At 42.6% G+C, this 16,726-nt stretch overlaps 1 protein-coding gene across 3 annotated transcripts in view; it reads right to left on the minus strand.

Annotated features, from left to right (window-relative positions):
* The window catches only part of POU2F1 (POU class 2 homeobox 1), a 121,231-nt gene extending 106,106 nt beyond the window's left edge, over nt 1–15,125 (minus strand). For 2 of the 3 annotated variants that reach the window (XM_064522612.1, XM_064522609.1), the window contains exon 1: nt 15,009–15,125. In XM_064522612.1, the coding sequence (XP_064378682.1) occupies nt 15,009–15,072 (64 nt within the window). In that variant the 5' untranslated portion in view covers nt 15,073–15,125. The remainder of the gene's footprint in view (nt 1–15,008) is intronic. The other variant, XM_064522591.1, reaches the window with a different exon arrangement.
* Nucleotides 15,126–16,726: the final 1,601 nt, after the last annotated feature.

The following is a 16,726-nucleotide window of genomic DNA, read 5'->3' on the forward strand; positions in this document are numbered from 1 at the left end:
TTGCCACTCTTTCATGCAATAGTAGCATTGGTAGTAACTCACAAGACAGGTTCTAGTCCGTCCTACATAAACAAAGCATGTAGTGCCTAATTCGCATTAGAGACTTCTAATGTATTACTTTATTCTGTGCTTTTAAGTAGAAGCAACAGTGTTAAATAGAAGCAATTCTTATTAGCTTGCTTATTTTCTGGGTCTTGGTGGGCAAGAACATAATCAATCCTCATAGAAGCATCTGGAGTGGAATTGGAAAAGCACTGAAAGTAAGTTGTTTCATGAAATAATTCTAAAAAGACACCTTTATGTGTCTGCTTTGAGGTTTTTTTTTCCTTATGATTCCTCTCATCCCATTCTTTCAAATATATTTAAAGGAACAGCAGCATATTCCTTTCTGATCTATACTGCAGGTAGGTCAGAGGCTCATCCATTCATAAAAGAGAGAAAGGTGACTCATACATTAAAACTCAAGATTTTGTTTTTTCCATTCCACATTTCCCTTCTTTTTTACACACTGAGATTTTGTAGAGGTAGCAGTCTTTCCCAAGCATCCCGAAAAACTCCCTAAGCTCCCTTTCAGTTCTTCAGAAGGCTTTCATTGCCAAGACACCTGCCGTCCAGAGCTTTCAATTCCATATGCATTCAGTTTGGTACTAACTGCCATAACACCATTTCTAAATTCAACACTAATTCAGGCGAACAGTGCTGGGAACCTAATGATATAATCTCCATGTGACTGAAAAGTTAGAGTTCTGAGTTAGCAATTTTTCACATAAAGTTATGTCAGTTTGTCATTAGAAAGCTGCTAATCCTTCCACTAGCTTAATGTTTGGAAATGAACAGCAAGAAGAAAACACTTACCTTACAGAAGGCTATTCCAAGGATCACATAAACCTAGTCTACACACTGAAAGCTTTAGCAATCACATCTTATCAGTACTGTGGAATTGATAATACTCTCCAACCACACAGGAATTATAGCAAGACAAAAATGCTTGCATTAGTTGAGGAAACATTTAAAGATACTAATACAAGCTACCCTAGCAATAGCACATTTATGCTGTTAAAAGAAAAAATACTAACTCTAAGGACAGCTTTTACTAGCATAGGTCAGAAAAGCTGTTAGCATAGGACCTGCACCTATGTAATGTGAAGCAACAGTACCTACAACAGTATTTTGTAGCTTGCTCCCCATTAGTAGGTCATTGCAAAAACATCTCAACCATGTACTTTTAACTCTAGTTCCAGCATACCAAAATTCAATTTTCATGGTACATCATAGATGACCGGATACAAAGGATATTTTTCCTTCTCTGTAGAAAGACAGCTACAACGTTCATCTTCTTTTTATGTTTTTCATCTTCCTTATGGGCTGTCCATGACATTCTTCCCTTTGCAAGTGGGTACTTTTAAAGTTCTCATTTTTCTTCAGAAAGGGAAAGGTGTGAAGAGGTCATTTAATTCTAACCTCACCTACATGGATATATGTTTGCTCAATACCATTTAATGCAAATGATCACTGAAGTATAAGACAAGAAAAAACAGCACATGCTACATTTTCTCCTTTTATTACAGAGGCTTTCAGCATACTTATGATAACAATTTTAGGCCTTATCTATACACAGAAACTACTTCTGTCAAACTAAGCCAAGGGTTGAGAACCTTTTCCTTGCTGAGGCCAACAGAAGCCTTACAAAAATGCCTGGCATACCACATTACCACACTTCGCACTATTCACTGATGATGTAAAAAGTCGGATGACCCAGAAGTCTCGGGCAACCAGAAGTCTTGGGCAAGCCAGTTCTAAACAGACACACAATTATGTCAACAAAAGAAACACACATCAGTTAAACTAGATGTTTTAACATTTTTATTGGGGCTAAATTTGGAAGAAGTCATATCACTTAAAAAAAAAAAAAAAGCCGGAAAAATGCTAAATGCTTTCCCTTTGACTATGAGAAGGCAGGGAAGACAGGGCAATGGAGTATGAGCTGAACACAGCTAGCTCTGCTACTCGTGAAATGGAGGTGCACAGCTCAGTCATAAATGGAAGTGCTCAGAAAGCAGGAAACAGTTGACCATTTCCAAAGGCTGATTGGCAGGAAGTTTATTGGTACAATTTGCAGATCAACAGACCATTGAAATGAGACCAAGAATTAACATTTCACCTGCTTCAGGAAAGAAGTGGACTAGAACAGGCAAGCTAGAACTTGAACAGTGCTAGAACAGACATAACAGGCCACTGCTACTCTCACATTTTCAGTTTTAAAGTACATGGATTTCTGTCAGCTGAAGAAAATCATGCCCGAGTTATGAAAAACAGCACTTTCCTCTTCACTCCTAACACACCAGCAAACTTTTGGGGTTAGTATGGATGAAATGGGTCAAGATAAAATGCAAGATCTGTTTCTCAGACTTCAGGCACGGATTTAAAGATCAGCAGCAATTAGGTTTAATTTCAGAGAGAGAAATCTGGAGTAATTAGTCCTTATCATCTAATAAACAAGTCCCCAGAGCATATCTAGATGCTTACTGGCCTGCTAGTAAGATCTGAAGAAAACTCGGAATTTAAAAAGAGAGAGAAAAAAAAAAAGCACTGCAGTGAAGTCACTGTCCTGAATTCATGACATCATAATTGTTGCCGTGGCGACGAGCTTGTCTCAAGCACAGAACACTGCCTCCGCTGCAGAATCAAGAAGCACCTGTGCTGCCACAAAAGAAATGTTCTTATTCAAACACAAATCTCTTCAACAACACAGTAAATAAGATATTACTGTAGGTAAATTGCCTTTTCAATACCTCTTATTTTGTTCCCCCAGTGTGAGACTTTTTAACGCTCAGGCAGATAAAAAGAGGCCTGATAAAGCACAGACATGTGATAAAAAGAGTCTAATTGAAAAACTGGTATTTTTCTTCTGCAGTGTTCATCAATTTTTCTGGTACAAAATAATTCTTATATTTATGCTTTCCTCTACTATGATTGCGGTCATACATAACAAACCTTTTTAAGAGATGAAACACAGGGCAAAAACTCCAGGAAAACCCATCTTCCAGTCCCTATTTCAGTAAGATAGATAAGTGTCAAACTGTCACTGTCACACAGCAGAACTGATTGCTACAGAACATATTCCACATGTAGAGCCTACAACTCCTTTTGTTTAAGGATTCCCCCCCCCCCCCCCAGCAGGGCCTTCACATACCAGTCATTTGTTTTTCCTGCACTTGCTAAATGTAATGCATCAGATCTGCAGGGCTCTAAGAACAGCCTGTGAGTAGTCTCCTTCTAAATAAAAGCTTCATCCCTTTTCCTCTAAACAGTCCTCTTTTACAGGAGAAATATCTGCTAACCCCAGCCCCAAGCTCCAGAAAAAAATTCTTCTCAGAAAAAGCTAAACAGTTGAATACAACAAATTTATTAGGTCGCAATTAGGTTCCTGACTAATGGTTAAGCATTAAATGCACAAATGCTACATTTGATGTTGCATTCTTAACTATTTGTTAAAATAAATCATTTAGTATTACATGACACAAAGGAAACAGCACCCAAAATTAGCTGCTTCATACTAATTTGCAGAATAAAAAAGTCCAAGTAATGTCATATATGATGTTTCATAGCTCAACGTAAGATATGTTGATATCTCAAAAGAGGAGATTAACACAAAAGCAATTATTTTAAAGCAAATTTTAACAAACAGAGCATACTAAAGAATATTTGCTACCTCTGTGGTTCTTAAAGAACAATCCATAAATCACCGCTGGACTAAAGAACACTTCCACACAACCATATGCAATTAGTCACTGTCTAAACACTCAGTATGCATTGATGTTTTCTTTCAGCTTCTAAAGAGAGAAAACTGTCCTAGTTACCACTTAAACAACAGCACCACATATCTGCATTGGCCCCATGCCTCTGTTGCACACTTTCTCAATTGCCATCAAGTATACTGATTACGCCAGAACCAAAGACCATAAGTACTACAGTAATCTGCCCCTCAAGTCCCCACTCTCTTTATAAAGATTGTCTCAACAAGTGAGTATTAGAGAAAGTAAAGAATATAAACAAATGATAAAATGAGGAGTTTCAGATAGAGATGATAGCTAGACAGCTGTATTCCATACGTTTGTCTTCGATGTTCTCCTAATGCTATTTCACATAACCAAGAATGATAGCCACTACTTGGATGATGGTGCTATGAAAATCCCCAGTTTAACTAACTCTCCACAATATGACGTATACTCAAAAAATAATATACTATAATTGACTACATATTCTAAGAAAGTTGTTCAGTGTGCCAATCCATTCCCTGCCACTAAAAGGTAAAGATGAACATATCTTTCAAATGTTTTTAACAGTCTTGAGAACAGATGATGCATTTCATGATAATAACTTGCATACACAAACATATATCCAAATATTCCAAATACATTTAACACAATTGCCATAAACTGAGAAAATTGAAACAAGTTGATAAAAGCTCAGAATAGCTGACACCTCACGATAAAAAAAGATTCACTCAAGCAAGTTACATATCAGAAATGCACCCAGATTTCTCGATTTCTCCACAATTGAATATAAATTTCTAAAAGTGTATCTATTATGCAATCATAGACCTGTCTGTGATGTAAATATACAACACAAATGCCAATGACAGTCCCTTTCTCGTTAGTAATACTGCAAACCCACACAATATGAAAAAACCACTTCAATAAATAATGAAAAGATACAACTGCACCAGCAGTCAATTTTGTTTTTGAAAGACTGACAGATTAACTGATCCCTTAAGCAACTAAAAACTAATGCTCCTTCTCCCGTTGCACACAGAAAATTACAGATTGTCTCAACAGTTTGGTGAGCTTTTTATGCAAGTTTAAAATGAACTTGTTGGATTAGGTTTTTCCCCAACAACAGTCTTTCTGTTAAATCTAACCACTGTTTATATTAACAGCAGATACGAGGAATGAGAAGATGGAACTGCTGGCACATTTTCATACATGTTATTTTTTCTTTTGTTATTCATTTATCAATATTACAACAGAAGCAAGCATTGCATATCTGCAGATCCTAGTACAAAATTTCCAGTTACCCACAACAGTGGCAAACCTGCTTAGAGACACCACAACCCAGAGAAACAGTACCTGTTACTCCTCCTTCCCCCAGCAAACCAAGGCCATGTGATTCAAGGTGCAACACAACTATTCTAAATCTTTATGTTTTTACCTTACATAACATATAGCAAATTCTTTCTACTGTTGCAGTTTTTCATCCACAATTACAGAAAACTCAAGTCCCTAAGCACTTAACCACAACGCTATTTCCTTTAAACTTAGTCACTGGTTTGTGAATAGTTACATTTACTACAGATATCATTAAAATGTTACAAGACATGCCTGGATCCATCTTTAATTTTAACTACCACATTGAGAACAATAATCATGAAGTGGTTTTTCAACACAGGCACGCCTAAATCACATTCTCAGGAAGTTTTACAGCACTGGGCTTTAGCCAGACCTTAGCACATTTGGAACAAGTCCTTTCTGCACCACAGAACTGAACCATATAAGGCGCAACCATGTTGCAACCAAGTTCCATAACAAATTAAATCATATCACAATGAAGCCGGGCATTTTTACCTCTCAGAACTTTGAGAGGTTACATTCTTCACAATGCCATTGTCTCCCACTGTAATAAGAAAAGGAATAGCCTTGATAGTAAAATAAACCCCAGAATTATGCAGACTTCCACACAAACATAAACTGAGAAATAACTGGGAATATGTTTTCTTTCTCGTTTGAAAGATGGGAGAATAAAAAGAAAATCACCATACTGGCTCACACAAAGGATCTAACTGACCACCCTCCAACAGCAGTCAGCACCTAGGAAAGATGGTAAAAATAGGGCCAGTAAAATGATAGTTCCTTTGATTATATTCCCAAATACGAAGAATTTGCAGCTCAGCGCTCTCCAGAGGTAAAGAATGACATGCAACACACTGCTTAGCCCTTCTTTGTACGACTTTGCACAGACAGTATAAGCAACAGAGGTTAGTTTAAAAACAGATATATGAAAAATACATCTTCAACTTTAGAAGATACACTTCTTGCAAAACTGAGTGAAATCAACAATCAACCTTGGAAACTGTTCAAGTTTCTAGTTTACACTTTTCTATTTGACATGTCTTCTGAGAGCTTTGAATAAAAAATGGTCAGCCCTACAACTGCTGCTACTTCAACAGAGCAGTTTCACCTAGTGCTGCCTTCTAGAGCAGGGCTTGGCTGAATTTGGTAAGACAGTGGTGCAGCCTGGCAGCTGATGGCATCTTCCTTGCTTTGGCACACTCACTCTAACCAAAGAGAAGCTGCACTGGCAGTAAAATAAGAGTTGGATAAAGGTTAGTATTGATTTGATTCAAATGACTTGCTATGTGAGACACTGCAACTGATTCTGAGACAGAAGCTACCAGACCTTGGAGTAGGCATACAGAAGTGCAAGTCCTTAACTGTTTTGAAAAACACTTCCAAGTTCCTAAATTTAGCTAGCTCTCTTGCCACAAGCTGTCTAAAGTAACTATATTCTGACTGAAATGGAAAAGCAAGATCATCTTATGGTGGTCTGCGCCTGGTTAAGGGAAATGATTAGTAAATCCCATGTTTCACTTGAGATACTAGAAATACTCATAATAGTTTACACTATGTACTTCTGGATCAACATAAATTCAATAAAAAAAAAGTACCGGGGAAAGCCACATACTTCTAACACTGAGACCAGACACCTTCATTCAGAAACAAAGTTACAAGTAAAAGGTTACTGCTTCCTCTCCTACCTCCAGTTTTTCCAGCAGATCTCACCCCATTTTTGCCAGAAGCTAGCACACAGTTTTGCATAGGCTTCATCCAAACAGACAATAGTCCAGAAAGTGACAGCCCAATGCTCTTCCTGCACATGTTCCCGCTTCTTTTTGGCAGCGGCCCACCTTTAAATTGGATTAAGTGTAACATGAACTGTACCCTCAGGTATGATGACAAAGCAACTCAGACAAACCCTCACTCATACATTTCAGTCACAGTTATCTGGGCTAGTTTAGGCAGTTTAAGTCAGTCTTTGCTAACCCAGCTAATTTTAACTGAAATTCATGAGATAGTGGGTCTGCTCTCACGGGTACTAATAGATGCAAGGGAACCGGAAACTCCAACAGAGACATCATGACAGTCAGAAGCAATAACGCCTTCCGATAGTACAGTCAGAGCTAGAACAAACTGACCACAGTCTGAGCTTTCTGGTCCTTTTTCCAAAGCGTGTGTGTGCATGCGGGTGTGTATGAAGGCACTGGAGGGTGTGGTGGGGGGAAACATTCCTGCAAGAGTTGGAAGGAAGGGAAGTAGGCGGCATTCCCTGGCAATTCCGTACCTCTGCAGCCTTCAAGATAATGAAATTCAACTAATGATTTAAACCTACATTTGAAAATTGAAATAAAAGTGATGTGTCTGCAGGTATGAAAGTTCAGCAGGTAAGAAAAAGAATTATGAATAAATATAATCAGAAAGGCATCTTTGCAACAGGATTCCTGGAAGAAACTTAAATCACATTTCTCATTTCAATAGACCATATTAACTAGTAATACAGAAATGACTGATTCATCAGATATCTGAGTCATTTCTACCTTTATTCACTGTATACTCCTCCCCTTTGGCTATATTCAAGTAGTATAAAGCTGCTACTTTACACTGGTATGGCCAGGCACAAATTACTAAGTCACATGGTATTTTCAAATAAAACTGAATCATCAGAAGGACAAAGAGAACACACAGTGAAGGAGTTCACTGCAAAAAAGGATGGTAACTTCTTAACAGCCTTTAGGTCTTAAAGGAGAGAGAGAAGAGAAAACCACCATCCTCCAGCTTCGTTCAGCAAGTTTCTGTACATTTATGTTAATTCTTTGACTGTATTTGCTATTTTAGTATCTTAGCTGATCATATCTTCTTTTCCAAAACTTAATGCCATACCATGCAGTGTCAGATATAGCCCTTTTACGAAGATATCTATATGCTACTTCATCTCTAACTGAGCAAATCTGATTTCTGGGGGAAAAAGGGAATGATGAGCAAAAGGTTTCTGCCACACTATCACCATTTATAGAAAAGGTAGATCTCAGAGTAATTGTGTTAAATGGCTAAAACTATCCAGCAACTACAGTTAGGCTAATTTTTTTTTTTAAGTTTGCTTTACAGAGATATCACTGAGAAATGTAGCTAAAGCAAGAGTATCTGTAACTTCCTAGGTACTTTTGCCAATATGTACTTTTGAGCAACGGTCTTTTTTTAAGAGGTGTCTCACTGTAAGCAGCACTAAAATAAGAGAGCCAATTAAAGGTCCATCTACAATTTTTAGTTAAGAATTTCTGCCATGGCTACCATTAATGCAATCATACCTGTGGTAGCACAAACCAAGCCAAGTTTTCAGCATATGTTAGTTTGTAACCTACTCTTCCTTCCTAAGTGCAGTTTCAGCGCTGGCTTCAGTGATCTATGCGCAGCCTGCTGCTAGGATGGGAGGTCCTGCATCTTGCCTATGGCTATACATTCCCATCATTTCCCTTGTGCCAGAACCATTTTAGATCAGCTTGAGTTCATCAACCCAATAGACTGTGGTTTCACAGTGGTTTGTACTCATCTAAAAGTGAAGCTATACGATACAACTGAGCTAACCAAAATGCTTGCTGCTGCTTCTGAGAAGAGGAAGCTTCACTCCTACTCCTTCTTTCCCCTTCCTCCACTTTCACTCTCACAGTTCTACCCCTCTCTTGCACTGGCCGTACCACTCTTCAAAGCCTCTGTTGAGCCAATTTCAACTCACGAGCAAATCATCTAAAAAGATCTAGGGCTAGTTTTCCACCAGATTAGCAAGTTAAACTAGAGCATACAGAAAATCAATGAGTGCCAGGACTGGTGCCAAGTTAAGTGGCAGGGTCACGTGGCTGAGAGCATGACTCGCCATTTCTGGCAACAGGAAAGCCATCAAGATAGAATGAAATTATGAGGAGACTCAAGTCAACACGTGTGCTTCTTGTCCCCTTCCTTGATTGGTACTGCTATTTGTCTAATCTCATTGTGAGCCAGTACAGAAATCTAAACCAACAAAAAAACCTATTCATTATTTTTGGCAAGGCTTTTTTTCTGCCAATTTAATTCCCTGAACTGGCTCAGCAAAGGAATCAGACAAGCATCTGCACCAGTGCAGGGAAGGGGGCTGGAACACACAGGGAGAGGAGGGCAGACTCAGGCTGATTTAAACTGTCACTGAACTGCATACCCTGCAGCAGATCTACATCACACTGTAGTTAGAACTGACAGTAATCTGAGCCTTTACAACACGAGGCCCCCATCGCTGATGAGGGCGCACAAACAGTACCAGCAGTGAAACATCCTAAGAAAAGTCTAACCTGGGCACAAGCTTGTAAAATTACATGCAAAAGCAAGAGAACCACAATACTCTCATTCCTCAAAATACTGCAAAACATTAGCTAATTATTCCCCTGGCAACACCCCTGCAACAAAGTTCTCCATCATTCCCATTACATAGATGTGGCCCAAGATTGCAAAGCAAGCAGAACTGGTGACAAACCCAGCACTGGAACCCCGTAAATCCTCTATACCAAACTAATACTTCATCACTCAACTGTGCAGTTTAGTAACCTTAAACTAATTTGATTAGCCAGTAGCAGTCTATAGAAACTCCTTTTGCAAAGGCTTTGTAATGCACTACAGAGGTGCACAGTTTATAATACCTCAGTATTATCACATTAACATTATAGCATTATAGTGTTACCAATTGTGGATATTTGCTAGCCAGTTGTGAAATCCGAAACTAGGGAAAGGAATTATATTGAGACTTTAAGTAATCATTTTTGTTTCTAGGGATAAAATAAGTATGCATGAAGCAGCATAAGGATTTATTCACACACTTCAAAAAGTTTAATGCAAAGAACCACAGAAAAGAAAATACATTTATGAACACTGTTTTTTTGAATTAGTGATTGTTAGACATAGTTTCAAGTGAAATACAAGTAATTATTTAATATACACTAACCAAGACCATCATTTCTCCTTAAATCTATCAGCTCTCCCTTCACATCTGCCACGCACAGTCCAACAAATCCCACTTAACTTGCCTTGTATTGCAATGCAGCACAATAGGAAAAGGGGTGGGAAAATTTGTCAATGCAGAAGTGAATCTCTGCAGTAGTAAACAGCCAGCACTGTAAGTCCATCCAGCAACATGAGACAGTCTCTCATTCACATGATACTAAGCACCCAAACCAAGCATATCAAATTTGGGACATACATATAATACTTAATTGCTTTCAACCCCTTCTTTTGACAACACCTTTATTACAGAGATTGAAAATATGTATGTGATAAAAGACAGTCATTTACCAGAGCTGTCACTGATTCTCTCAAGATAAAAATAATAAAACCACGAGTGTAAGTAACTTAGGCTGCCTAATTGTCAGTTGTATAAAATAGCAAAACGATTGTTCTGTGGGACACAGCAATTTGAAGGGAGTAGAAAATACTGTTAGGAAAAAAAATAAAGTGTTTACAGACTAAATACGCACATTAAAATACTGTAATCTTTTTTGAAGTCTTTAACTCCACAGGAGCCAAAATTTGAGGAAAGGAAATGAAAACTTATTGAATGCTACAAACAGTTAGTAACTACTGCAAATCATCCAGAAAATCAGGCAAGAAAACCAACGCTTCTATGGAAGAGATTAACACTAGTTAACAAAAAAAGTTGGTTGACAGATCAACCAGAAATATTCTGGACAATATAGACAAAACATTTACCTCAAACTTCTCTGCATCCTTGCAAACTTGAACATAATGAAAACAGCAAAAAGGTGCTACTTTAAATGTGAGATTGTCCACCTGAATTTGACTAAGACACCTTAAGTAACAACAGGATTCAAACCCTTATTTTCCAGGGAATATAAATTTTACATTATTAAAATAGAGACCAGAAGCAGGAATGACACTGCTCTTCATACAGCAGAAAAGACTCCTAACACAGAATATGTGAGTGCTATATAGATTTAATGACAGATTGATTTGAAGGTTACCTCACTGATTCCGTCAACTGAGGCAACTCTAGACATTGCTATTACTTGGTAAGTCAAGCATTCAGAAGTTATCTACGTTTTACATCAGGAAGCCAGTATAATACTTATTTGCTTGAATTATTACTACAGGCTAATCTTAGAGAAAATGTTAGCGACAGCAAAACTGAGATTTTTCCTTTCAAGATGAGAGAGTAGAAAGCTCAGATTCTTTCCCCTTCCTTCTAGGAAGCGCGGAGTAGGCTATAGCTCCTGCAGTAGTGAAGATACCATACTGATGCACATCATCTCGATTCTCATTTACAAGCAACAGCCTGGCTACTGACACGGCTTAACCTATTTTCCAATCAACAGTTAAATGAATAAGTTTTGATGAGTTGGGGGAGGAGGGAGGGAGAAAGAAAGAAAGAAGGCAGAGCCACCTTGACAACTCAGCAGAGGCAGTCAGGCAGGGGAACTATTTCATGGGGAGGACAAGGCTTCTTCCTTCTCCCTAATAAAAGAAGAAAGCTCAAAGAACAGCCAAAATAGCAGAACATATTCCCCTTGTAACAATTAAGCAGCACTAGAAGAACAGTAGTGGAGGGCCTCTCTCTTCATCATAGCCAGGAAGTCCACAGGGGAGAAAAATAATTCTTTTATTCTGCTACCACTGATAGGGAAGGCCCAAGGAGAGGCTTAAAATTCATCAAACATCCACCGGTGAGAAACTGACAGAGAAGTCCTTAGTCAAGGCTGAGGAGTAAATACCCTGGCACTAGTCCTAGCACCTACCAAAAAGTGAAAATGAGGCCAGGATTTGGGAAAAGGGGCTTGTCACTCACATCACCCATGGACTTCATTGGTGAAGACACATTCCTTCTATCTGTATCGAGTGGGATGTTCCAGTAAAATTTTAAGCTACGCCACAGGCACACAAGTATCCGTTTCAGAGGAATACGTTTGTATTTTGGCATGTAAATAACTGAATTCAGGGTCACAAACCCCAATTCAGCCATATGATTACATAAGGCCACTGTCCACTAATCCATTCTACAAAAATTACTCAAACGTCAGTGAGAATGAAATTTTGTTTGCAAGATGCAATGCACATTTTTATCATGCTGGATAAAATATCTACAGTCTCAGCAGTGGTTAAATTGCTGCTATAAAGGAAATGGTCCTCAGATAAATGGTTTCCCTATGAGAAGGTTTCAGTGCTACACCTCACCCCAGGTCAATAAATCAAATTAACTGCACCTTGTCCTCTGGCCAATGACATCATCAGCTTGACCACATCTTGTGAAGCGAGTGCAAAAACATATGCTATTTAAGGCATGAAATCATATTACTGCTTTTTGTCCAGCCAGCCTTGTGCTGCTGGTCTGTGAAACAGTCAGTCACCTGAACAGTCTCATTACCGCTTCTACAGATCTTTTCTCACAGTATTCAAGGCCTGTCTTCACCAAGGGTGAAGAAAAAGGATAAATAATCCAAGTTGTTATTTTTGAAATCAAAATGCTTTTCACTAGCTGCAGTCTAGTATTTTGTGACAAATTAAATTCAGAACCAAACTACAAAACACATTGGCTGCACATGTATATGAACTCTCTTCCTTGCCATGCTTCAAAGATGTTTACATGCTAATCTGGCACAGCTACTTTAAAAGTACCCTGCTGTTAGGTCCTTTTTCTCCACAGGGTGAAAACAATGGTCATTAATGAAAATCTACAGTTTTATCTGAAAGCTATATCTGCATAAATGAATTTTTAAAAATTACTGTCTAACAAAGTAGTCCATTTGTTTTCTAAGCAGCCTAATACCTGGTTTAAAACAGAATTACTCCAGACAATTTAAGGGGATTAATTTCAATCTTCGTTTGGCAAACTTATGACGCAAACATGAAAAAACTTATCTTGCTTTCTAGACCCTGCACTGCCTAGTAGCATCTTCTGTCTTGGAAGCCAAATCTAAACGGAAAAAAAACCCCAGCTCAGAATGGTCAAAGATACAAGCATTGACAAAAGCATCTGACACACAGCACTGTTAAACTGCATCCACACTAAGCAAAAAGAAGGTGAATAAGATTATCTTCAATGTATTCAATTCTGTTTGTGTTCAGAGGAAGGAGGAAAGCTGTTTAGATTTTGAGTGTGTCTTCTACAGCTCTCTCAGTGCCAGGAAACGTAAATTAGAAACAATTCTCCTTTAAGGAAAAGAATCAAGGACAAAGGGACCAAAAATGCCCAAGCCTCTGAAGAGCAGATATGAAAGGAACAGCTTTACAGTCTTGAGTTACTATAAATTAAAAATAAGCTTCTTATTTAAAAGACATGTGTGTTTGAGAATCTATGAGCAGATCTGATGCTGCTCAGGCCCCAGGAGGGTTTTGTTTTTGCTGGCAGGGGTGGAGTGGGGATGAGGGGGGTCATTTTGGTTATTAGTAAATAAATCAAGCAGCAGAGAGTGAGGCCTAGGCGCCTGCCAGAGGAGCCAGGGCCCAGCTCTCCCCCCTCCTCTCCTCACACAGCCTGGGTTTGATCTCAGGGCCCTGTGGGTTGCCAAGAAAATTTTAAAAAAGCGAGAGAGCGAGAAAGAAGAATCATATTGAACCACAAAAGCACATGGGGCGAATGTAAAATATAAACACGGCGTTGGGCTCTGAGTGGCTGTTATTAAAGGTCTGAATTACTAAACATGAGAGGCGGGGAAAGCCAGGCAGCCATTTCAATAATATAAACCTCCCCGAATTAGACATTATTCAAATGAGAAAGAGAGGGAGAGAGAGAGAGAAAGAGAGAGAAGGAGAGAGAAGGAGCAGCGGGGCCCACACCCCCGTACCCCGGCGGCGGGCGGCCCGCACCGGCGGCGCCTGCCCCGGGGCCGCGGCCCCCAGCCGCCCCCGAGCCCGTGGGGCAGAGGGGCAACACGGCCGGGGCACACGGGGCCGGCCCGAGCGCGGACAGCCGCCTCTGCCGCCGCGGAGGGGCACGCAGGAGCTCCGCGCCGCCCCCCCCCCCCCCCGCCAAGAGGAGCCACCCCAGTTGAACCTACCCTTTACGGCGGGGGAGGGGGGGGGGGCTTTAAATGCAACCCAACCCGGCTCTCACCCTACCCCCTCCTCAAGGCCATCTGCACCCATCCACCCCATGCCTGCAGGCCTCAGGCTCTGGGGAAATAATCCGAGCTGGGGGGGGGGGGAAGCTGCGGAAACCCAGCCTTTCCCCCTCACCCCCACAGCCGGGTACCCCCCATCCCCTTCCCCGGGCTGCCGCAGCGGCGGCCCCGGCGGGGGATCCCGCCCCGCCCCGCTCGGGGGCAGCGGGGGGCCGCCGGCCTCCCTCTCCCCCCCCCCCGCCCCGCAGCGCGGCCGGGGCCGCCCCGGGGCCCCCCCCGCCATGAATATGTAAAGCGACTTTTTATTGTGGGCGTGCGGGCCGGCGGCGTGGGGGGAGCCCGGCCGGGCCCCGGTGCCCACCCCCGCCCGCTTTCGGATGCGGGGACGCCCGCGGCCCCCGCCCCGCGCCCCGCTCGCCGTCACCTCGCTGCCCCCCCCCCCGACCCCACCGCCTCGGCGCTGCCGTTGCCGCCGCCGCCGCCGCCCGCGCCGCCGCCCCCCATCGCCCCGCTGCCGCCCCGCCGCCTGCCCCGCCGCCAATGCCCGGCCGCGCGGGTGGGTGCGACTGCGGCCCCGTGCGAGGGAGCGGGCGGGCGGGCGAGGGAGGGAGCGTGTGTGTGTGTGTGTGTGTCTCCCCGCACGGGGAGGCTGCTTTCCTTCTCCCCCCCCCTCCTTGCTCCCTCCTGTGCCGTTAATTATAATAATCCTGAGTACTAATAAATTATGCTAAGCGGGGCGGGCGGGCGGCGGGGGGGCCGCGTGTGCGAGTATGAATATGAATATGTAAAATGCAGTAATGATTACCTGCCGCTGCCGCCACCGCCGCCGCCGAACTCTCATCTTGACTCGCTGCTCCTCCGTCCGCCATTTTGAATATTTTAACCAAAATCGGCCTCCCGATAAACCCTCCCTCGCTCCCGGCCCCCCTCCCTCCTCCCCTCCCCTCCCCCCGCCGCTCGCCCCCCTCCCCCCGCCGCCCTACTGCGCAGCCGCCAGCTCGCCGCGCCGCCGCCGCGCTCTGCGCCTGCGCGCGCTCCGCTATCTCCCCCGCCCTTCCTCCTCCCCAGCCGCTTTCCCGTCGAGCGTAGAGCGCGCCGCCGCGCATGCGCGCAGCTCGCTCCCCCCCCCCCCCGGCCCGGCTTCGCGCGCCACTGCGCAGGCGCTGGATTTCCTTCCCTTCACCTTTGGCCCAGGCCTCGTTAACGTGTAAACAGCCGCGCCGCGCGCACCAGCGCTTCAGACCCGCCCCCGCCCCCGCTGCCGCCCCGCGTGCCGCTGTGCTGGGGGGTGGGGGGGAAGGGGACGCGGGCGCCTGCGCACTGGGGCTCCCCGGGGCCGGGAGGCCGGCAAATGGCGCAGCGCGGGGGAGAGGGCGTGCTGGCGCTGCGGGCGGCTGGCGGGGGCACCTCCGGCTCCTGGTTAGCGCTGCCGGGGGCGCACACGGGCGGGGGAGAGGAGCCGCCGGCCGCGCTTCGTGGAGTTTTTATTCACTGCTCAAGCCAGCAGGCCTTGAGGCAGTAGCACAAATGGTTAATCGTGGTAGTAAAAAGGGGCAAGTAAATGAAAATGTGTTCGAATATAACCATTAGGCTGAAACGGCATTTCAGAAAGAGCTGTATCTGCAAGTGGTTCTGTGGAAATGCCCGTTGTAACCCTGTCTGCAAGACAGGTAGTCCCCAAGCTTGAAGCAAAATTAATCCCCTATGAATAAAAAGGAATTGAATACAAAGAAATGAAATAACTGAACCTTCCATTCTGTCTGGAGGAGGGTGTGTGAGCTGTGGTCTGTTATTCCTTCAGAAAAGGGCAATTACAAGGAGATGATTCTCCTGTTAAGAAACCCTTCATAGCACATCCCTAGTTCTGGGCAGGACAAAGCTCCTGGGACGTCTTTTTCAAACATATTTCGTCGTTTTCCACGTTCCACATCAAATTTGACTAACCCAAAGGAAAAGGGAACCAAGCTTCATGCCATTAAAAGACAGTAGAGCAAATACTAAGAGAATGGAGGGACCCACAAATAAAATTAGGTTTAGATTCAAAACTTCTAAATCAGTGCAAGCAATAAGCTGAATAGGCTAAGTAACGAAGCATTGGTTATACTTGACAAATTAGGCAGAGTAATAATAAAAAATGCTAATATTTTTAAGGTTTATCTTGCATAAATATATATTATTCCTGAGCTTTGTAACGTACACTTATAAAAAAAAGAAAAAGAAACAGGAGATACAGGATAGTTCTCATTAAGAATCAGTCTAGTGTTTTCCAAGACTCATTAACTCTGATGGGTCAGAGTCCAAGCCAGATTTTCTTCCGGGGCTCAAAACCTTGTGGAATCAGAGCAACTGGCAAGAATCCACTCTCACTTGCTTTGCTGGAGAAAATTATGACTTATATCAGAGGCAGTTGCTAGAGTTTTTTGTTAGTACAGAAGAGCCAAAAAGGAAAGGCTGAGGGAGGGAGACAGCAGGGTTTCTCTGTGTGGGCTGAATCAGAATGGTAATTTGCACATTTTTATTTAA

The sequence above is a fragment of the Dromaius novaehollandiae genome, chromosome 1 (genome assembly GCF_036370855.1).
Source record: "Dromaius novaehollandiae isolate bDroNov1 chromosome 1, bDroNov1.hap1, whole genome shotgun sequence".
In the NCBI taxonomy this organism is placed as follows: domain Eukaryota; kingdom Metazoa; phylum Chordata; class Aves; order Casuariiformes; family Dromaiidae; genus Dromaius; species Dromaius novaehollandiae.